The sequence below is a fragment of the Hordeum vulgare genome, chromosome 3H (genome assembly GCF_904849725.1).
Source record: "Hordeum vulgare subsp. vulgare chromosome 3H, MorexV3_pseudomolecules_assembly, whole genome shotgun sequence".
In the NCBI taxonomy this organism is placed as follows: Eukaryota; Viridiplantae; Streptophyta; class Magnoliopsida; order Poales; family Poaceae; genus Hordeum; species Hordeum vulgare.
In genome coordinates this window covers 590,515,793-590,523,820 of record NC_058520.1, presented here as the reverse complement: position 1 = coordinate 590,523,820, position 8,028 = coordinate 590,515,793, and the positions used below count along the sequence as shown (strand labels likewise).

General features: G+C 45.5%; 1 protein-coding gene across 1 annotated transcript; it reads right to left on the bottom strand.

Moving 5' to 3' along the window:
• Nucleotides 1-5,745: 5,745 nt before the first annotated feature.
• On the bottom strand, nucleotides 5,746-8,028 carry LOC123440889 (sugar transport protein MST3-like). The gene is made up of 2 exons (XM_045117434.1): nucleotides 7,573-8,028; nucleotides 5,746-6,816 (listed from the first exon to the last, which is right to left on the bottom strand). The coding sequence occupies exons 1-2, from the start codon at nucleotides 8,026-8,028 to the stop codon at nucleotides 5,746-5,748; spliced, it is 1,527 nt and encodes a 508-aa protein (XP_044973369.1).

The following is an 8,028-nucleotide window of genomic DNA, read 5'->3' as shown; positions in this document are numbered from 1 at the left end:
AAAGTAGAATATATAGTGCCGGGCTTCCTTCGGGCCACCGAGGAGCGGAGCTCAGCTCAGTCTGCTTCTTCCACAGACGATGTCAGAAAAAATGGATGTTTGTCTTCTTTTATACTCCTACTATACAGGATACTACGTGTATGGTTGCGCATAATTAGAGCTACGGAAACAGAAGGGATACAGATGTTTCTCTTTCCAATTGTTGGCAAGCAAATTGTCAGGAGTATGTACTTAGTGCTGCCACCTAGATACACCACTGATTTGATTTCACCACGTGAAGCAAACAAATAACGGAACGGAGGAATAAGCTAAACGAAGCCTTCCTTTCCGGCGCCGGCGCTTTATTTATATATTGCCGCAACCCAAGTCAAGAAAAAGTCAAGATTGGCGCTCCTTCTCGGCCGGCATCCTGCTCTCCAGAGGGTGTGGTCAGGACCTACGGTTCGGTGATGGGTACTTTAATTAAGCTAGCGACCAGTGTTTGGGTGATTCTGTCCTCACTTCACGGTGTCCTGGTGAGACGGGGTGGGGGCCTCAAGACCGCATTGATGCAGGGTGGTGGTTGGTTTGGTGGCAGACTCCGAAATGCCCAAGGTGCGGGTTGGGATCGGGGGAAACCCCTGTCGGCATGGCCGACACCAGGGCGGTGGTGCATGTGGGTGCCACCCGACCTTTCGGAGGGCGTCAAGGCTACCATTCCTCTCGCCTCGTCGTGTATCGGGGAAAACCCTTGGCAGCAGCGTCGTCATTGTCACGATCCTTCTTAGAGGTGTTGATTGGTGCCGGCGCTTCGGAGTCTTGGAGCCTAGTGGAGGATCCTCGGTGGGCGCAACGGTCGCGAGGCTTCTTCGTTTTTGTTGATCCGCCGTTGTCGATATTTATTTCTTTTGCTCTTTCTCTGTCGTTTCTTTTGGGTGTAACTGTGCTGCTTCTGCCCCAGCACCTATCCCTGAATGGTTTGGTTGGTTGCTTTGTAATACAAAGCGGGGAAACCCTTTTTCAAAGAACAAAGTGACCAGTGCGGTAGGTGATTTTTATTTTTCAGGGAAAGATGGGAGTTTATTTTCCATGATAAGAGGGTTTCAGTTGACAGGCACATGTTCCTAGATACACCGAGGACCTTTAGACTGGTCATAATGGGGAGTATCATATAATAGTATCATGCATATGATACTATTGTATGATACTATCTCTATAATGCATAGTATCATAAGTTAGTATCATAGATGTCATTATTTATTGACATGCATAACACATAGCAGCATAGCATTTAACATGTTATGTTATCCATCTATGTTACTCTAACCCTTTTCTTTAATTGTCTGTCACATAAACATGTTTGTTAGTCCAAGTACATGATACTAGATTAAGTTACTCCCACTATGGCCAGCCTTATGCATCCATACAACCGTAGTAGACTCTATAGGAATGTATTAGTTAGCCGATTTGCAATCTTATTTTGTTGGGCAGGGCGTTTCATCACCAGGGTGCATCTGTACCCGGGCTCACGAAAAAAATAAAAAGAAATTCTTGAAAAATTAAAAAAATTCCTAATTTTATTTTTGTGGTAGACAATTTGATGCGTGAGGTCCGTTTTAAATTTTAGCTTATTTGAACATCTGAGCAACTCTCAGCAAAAAAGACAAAATTTGGTCTGTGAAAAAGGTTGACTGTTTACAAATTTTTTGACCAAATTTATCTTTTTTGCTGAGAGTTGCTCAGATGTCCAAATGAGATGAAATTTGAAGCGGACCTCATGCATCAAATTATCTACCACACAAAAAAAATAGATTTTTGTGAATTTTTGTAGTATTTTTTTTCTGACCGGGAGCAGCTAAGCCCGTGCTCAGAAGAGGATTACCGTTTTGTTCTTTCCTATGTTTTTTGGGAAACAAACTCCCTCTCTTCCATGAGTGCTTTGGTTTTCACTGCGGGATGTCTATACACGGAACGTGTCAACATATTCCCAGCAAGAATAAACAGTGCCTTAGAGGAATCCGACTAGATCAGGATGGGTTTGATCGTGTGATGTAAGGCTTGATACAAATTGATAGGCAAAGGTGGCATGATCTTTTCTTTGACGTGCAAGGAAGTTTCAATAAGAGAGGAAAAACAAATACACAATGACCCGCTTTATAAGTGAAACTAGGCTGGAAGACCACAATACTAACAAAGAAAAGAAAAGAAAACAAGGTCAGAGAGATTGAGAGCAAGGTCTTTAGAAATGTGTTCAAGAAGGCAAATGACGGCTGAGGACATCACCATCATTGGCATCGACCCCGGTCCACAACAATGCTTTCGCACAGGAGTGCGCTCCATCGCCCCAGCAAAACTTGCGAGTGGTTCGGCAAATCTAATAGCCTCCGATGTCCATTCCACTCCAACCAGTCATGGCCCTTGTAAGGAAGTACTCTTCGACAATGCCTCCACGGAGGACACCCACGGGCGCCAACATCCCTGGCAACGACCCCTGTCAAAGAACAAAGATTTTGCCCAAAGCCTTATGCCTTGCCACCTCTGACCTTGGGTAGGGGTAAGGCTGCTGCGAACCTTATGAAACCAAGTTGCGGCTTCGTTCGCATTTAGCAGTGGCGATCCTGACCATGGTGGATTGCATACCTCGACACTGGCACCACCACCAGCACCACCGCAACGAGGACTCCAACAAGCCACGTCGCCACCTATACATGCCAACAGCAACATGCAGCCGCTGTGTCACCGAGGCCAACCACGCCGTACGGCACATGCTCCTGCCACTACACAAAGCACAACCAAGCTCCCGTGATCGAACCACAAACGAGCGATAGCCGATAGATGCTTTTCTAGCAAAGCTTACTCCAGGCGCAGGACATTCGTGACCCAAATCAAGCACCCACCACGGCAATGTGCGCACCGCGCGCACCACACTGTCACACCCAACTGCACGCCTCCATGCTGCAAGAGAGGGAGCAAAACTGCATGACAAAAGACCTTGAAGGCCAACGTCGGAGCAAACAAATCGGGTTTCCTCGGTCTGGGCCAAAGAGCCATTGCATGTGCAGCCACAATAATTGTCGTGCACGGACGCCTCCCTGGTGATCTTCCAGGCAACCTACACGACGCCCAGAGAAGGACCACACAAGCGTTCACCAGCAGATGCCTCCCCGTGTTGCCCATCGTGAACTAGCCTCTATCGAGTGGAGGAACAAGGCCCGATGCCGTCGGGTCCCTTCCGGCTTTTCTCGGAGGTGAGCTACGTACCGGCGGCGGCGAGGTTGAGTGCGAGGAGGAGGGGAGAAAGGCTAGACATGTGCCGCCGCTACCCGTGTCGCCATGGGAAGGAAGTGACGCGGGGGGCAGTTTTCTAATCAATTCCGTTGTAATATGTCTTGTGGTACGTTCTTTTGTTTAGAAGATCACTATCGATTCACGATACAATTACAGCATGCAACCAAGTCGCTACTTAAAAATCACTAAACTAATTTCCTAGAGTTCAATTGCGATACCAGAAACAAGATTATCATAAGCATGAAGATCTATTCCTAAAACCCACCGAAGAAAGAGAAACAATATGATAAAAGCAATCTTAATATTGTGGATATAGACAAAATATTGATAAAAGTGGGGTTTCGATAGCAGTCTTGGCTAAGTCGTTCGACACAATCGAAGCACCTCACAATGAATAATTTTAACTAAAAAACCCAGAAAAACACTAGGGGACTGATCTACTTATATATGACGAAGACATGGCTACCAACAGGCCGGGCGCACTTCTAGGGCAGTGAAAATCAATCATAGGTCGTACAAGACCCATCTACATCACCTTTTGACTTGTACTTTGAATTTGATTCTGCATGATGATCAGATTCTACATCACCTTGTATTTTTTCCCTTGCTAGCATAAATACATTATTTCAAAAAAAATTAGATGCTTTTCATCACTGGCCATCAACCTCGGCGTATCAACCATGTAGAACTCCTAGAGAAAGGTCGCATGCCACGTGCATAACAGTGCCATGACTGGTTGTAGGCTGTCCGCAAACTTGCACATCTCCTCATCCCTGCCCTCGTGCTCCTCGGCTGCGTCCTCCATGATGTCGGTGAGATCTTCGATGTTGGTGATCAGATGGGTGGTGGGTGTGTCACAAAAATTGATTAATTGTTGGGCATGACCACGACTCGATGCCATGCCTTGAAGAATCAACCCGCTGTAGGAAAGATGTCACACTAGCATTTGGTCGAAGCTTGATTCGCTATTGTTTGTGGCCCAACAAGATTATCTTTATTTTTACATAATAATAAAGAGGCTATCGATTCGGTCGGAAAACCCAGCGAAGTGATTTTATAAAAAAACCCTTACTGTTTATGACATTAAACTCGTAGTATATATTAAATATTTTTTAAAATACTCATATCTTTTAAACCGTAACTTCAAATTTAACATATTATATATGGAATTTGATTAGAAAAATATGTAGAATTTAAATATGATATTATTTTATCTATTAAACGTTTCATAAAAATACTATCTAGGGTGCAATCTTAATAAATAAGTCATTATTCGTCTTTCTTTCATACCGGTACTCATCCGGGTTGGGGAAGAACACGTCAACAAAATCAAGATTAGAGATGAAACTGAAGGTCACTTGACTGATTCTTTGTACGTATTAAATCTACGTGCAAGCCGTGTTAAAATAGAAGACCTGTGAAATTTTGAACTGCATTTTTGTAGGATAAGACCATCTTTATTTGTGTCGTAACTACAAATTCTTAAATTATAGACCATTTTTTATAAATTAAGAGTGTGTGATATTTCTTTCTCCCGTTGCAACGCATGGGCTCTTTTGCTAGTGAGATAAAAAGCTTTTATGGCGCATGATGACTTGTGTCATCATGCACAATATGACCATATAAGACCGAACGAGGTCAGCCATAGGACTTTTGGTATGAGAATGAGGGAAAGAAAATTTATATAGTCTTGTGAACCCAAGCAGGGTTGACCATTCTCTTCAGAGATTGTTTTCCAAGTGCATCGATAGATAGAAGACTCCACAGGGCACGAACAACTTTATATGATGACCTTGTGAAGCACGTGTGGGACCTACATAGGCGTTGAATCTCCTCATGTTTACTTTGAATGCATTTCGACCATTAATTATGTGTGAATTTAAATTTCCATAATTCTGGATTTCAAATAAGGATGAATCATACTCCCTCCTTCCTATTATGTAGGGTGTCTATGCTTTCGGTAAGGAAATTAGCACATGGCTTCCCGCAAATAATTGGCCATTGTTAGAAACTGTTTCTTCCATGATATCATTTACAAACATGGTTGGCTAATCCACCATTAGCTATGGTTAGTTTACTCTGACCATACAAGAGAGAATCTCAGGAACTCGGTGCGAACACGCCATAGACATTCAGAACTTTTGAGAAAGATTAGGTGCCTAAGATTTTGGGAAGAAGGGAGTGTGTGTTGAAGACAATTCTTTTTATTTTGATGGTCAAATAGTTTTGTCTATATATGTATGCATTAGTGTAAAGACAAATAGGAAAAAACAGATTATATGATCGAATTTAAAGGGAAACTGTTTCAGCCGCACAACATTCATATCCAATAACTTCATTGACAGACCCTAAATGTACTTATTATAAGAAATAAGAAGTGGTTTTTGAGGGAACTATTGAAGATGCTTTAATATGATATTGAACGTGGATGATGTCATGTATGACGAGGTTTTCATGATATGTCATATTCATCTCCGTTCAAGGCTTTTGAACATGGATATCGTCGTCTCGAACAAACCTGCTCCAGAACCAGTGCCCCTTCCAGACGAGCACCATCTCCTCGATGGGGACGTTCTTTGTCTCCGGCAGGAAGAGTGCGACAAAAGCGGTCATGACCACCCCCCATCCTGCGAAGAAGTAGAAGAGCCCAAATTTCATGTGGCAGAGCATCGTGAGGAAGGCTTGCGCGATGACGAAGGTGAAGAGCATGTTCACCGACACATTGATGCTCTGCGCCGCCGACCGGATCTCAAGTGGGAAGATCTCGCTTGGGACCAGCCACCCTAGCGCCCCCCACGACCACACGAAGCCGGCCACATACAAGCAGATGAAGAGCACCACCGCCGCCGCGTAGCCTTTGGGCATCTCTCCAACGCCGCTCATCCCAAACCTTGCCGCGATTAGCGTCCCCACCACGACCTGAGACACTAGCATCTGCGCGCCACCCTGCAGGAACAACTTCCGCCGCCCCAGCCTGTCGACGATGAGCATCGTCACCAGCGAGCCAAGCACGAGGACGCCGCCCGTCATCACTGACGACACGAGTGACGTGTCCCCTTTAAAACCGAGCGTCTCAAAAAGCACGGGTGCGTAGAAGTTGATGACGTTAATGCCAGAGAGCTGTTGGAAGAAGGGGATGAGCACGGCCATGGTGAGCTGCGCACGGTACTTGCGCAACACAATGTTGCGCCAAGGATGTTGCACTAGCTTTGACACCTCCCTTGCGGCCACCAGGTCAGCGTACTCATCGCCAATGTCGTCGGTGCCACGAATACGGCGTAGCATTCGACGGGATGCCTCTGGGTGGCCTCGCTCCATCAGTGAGTTGGGGGTGTCTGGGAGGAAGAGTGAGCCGAGCGTGATGACCGTCGCTGGCACAGCCGCGAGCCCCAGGCTGAAGCGCCAACCATGGCCTCCTTTGATCTTGTTGGTACCGTAGTTGATGAGCTCTGCTGTCAGGATGCCGGTGGTGATCATGAGGTTGAAACCGGTGCCGAGCATGCCCCGTAGACGTGCTGGTGCCATCTCCGACATGTACAACGGCACAGACTGCATGCATGCGTATCAAATTGTCATTCAATTGTACTTGTACACACTTCGTTCATCATATGTACTCACTATATGCCCCAAATTATGTGGCGTGCACATAATATTGGATGGTTTTGGCTACATTCACCATGAATATATAGTTTCATACTTTCTTGCACAATTATCGATTTATTTCCGCACATAGTAACGCAGTGGGGTAGACATGGACGACATACTAGAAGACATCACCTAGCACCACTTCAGTTCATGTTTTTCTTTTACACTATTTTTAGTACTTGATGTTGATTCATTTTCAATATATATATATATATATCTTCCCCTTAGGTCCATGCATATCCTAAACAAATGAAATAAAGAAATGAATTGTGCCGCATATATGTCTCATTCTCTTCCCATATCTGCGTACCTACCTGTTGATGCAATTGTAAATGTAACTAATCAATAGCTACTCACTGGGTATCAAAATATTAAACGCTTTTGAACACCATCATACTGTTAAAAAAACTTCTTATATTAAGTTACAGAGGTAGTAAGATACAAACGAGTGACGCAGAATAACAAAGCAGTCAAGATCTTTGAAATTTCTGGCTTCAACTTTGGCGACATATACTTGCATACAAAATCGTGATGTGACCTTGAGGGCAACATATAATTTCATACGGAACTGATGTGACTTTGATGGTGACATATATAGATATACTTGCACACGCACACATCACATCTTATGCACAAGAGTCAATGGAGTGAACCTCGTACCTGATTGGCGAACCCGATGCCGACGCCGAGCAATGTGCGTCCAACGATGAGCATGGCAATGTTCTGTGCTGCGCCGTTCAGGGCCGCTCCCACGAGAAAGGCGAAGCCGCCGGCAAACATGGACCACCTGCGGCCTAGGACGCGGGTGACGGTGGAGGCGAAGAAGGAGGCGACGAGGGCGGCGAGGTAGAGCGAGGAAGTGAAGGCCTGTAGGAGCTGGTTGTCGTACCGGCAGTACTGGTTGCTCGTGCTCGCCTCCTGCTTCTTCCAGTACACCTCTGGGAAGAACTTCAAGAGGAACGGGTCCATGGACGTGACACCTCCTGAGATGCCGATGTCATATCCGAAGATTAGGCCGCCGGTGGAGGCGACGACGCAGGTGAACACGACGTACAGGGTGAGCTTGCCTGGATATGGCTTTCCACCGGCCGTGTTCATCATGACGCCACCGGCCAT

Excerpts from the sequence above, each read along its gene's own strand:
- LOC123440889 (XM_045117434.1), bottom strand. The coding sequence starts at position 8,028 with ATGGCCGGTGGCGTCATGATGAACACGGCCGGTGGAAAGCCATATCCA. Across the intron at positions 6,817-7,572 it reads GCATCGGGTTCGCCAATCAG|TCTGTGCCGTTGTACATGTC; the intron begins GTACGAGGTTCA and ends GCATGCATGCAG.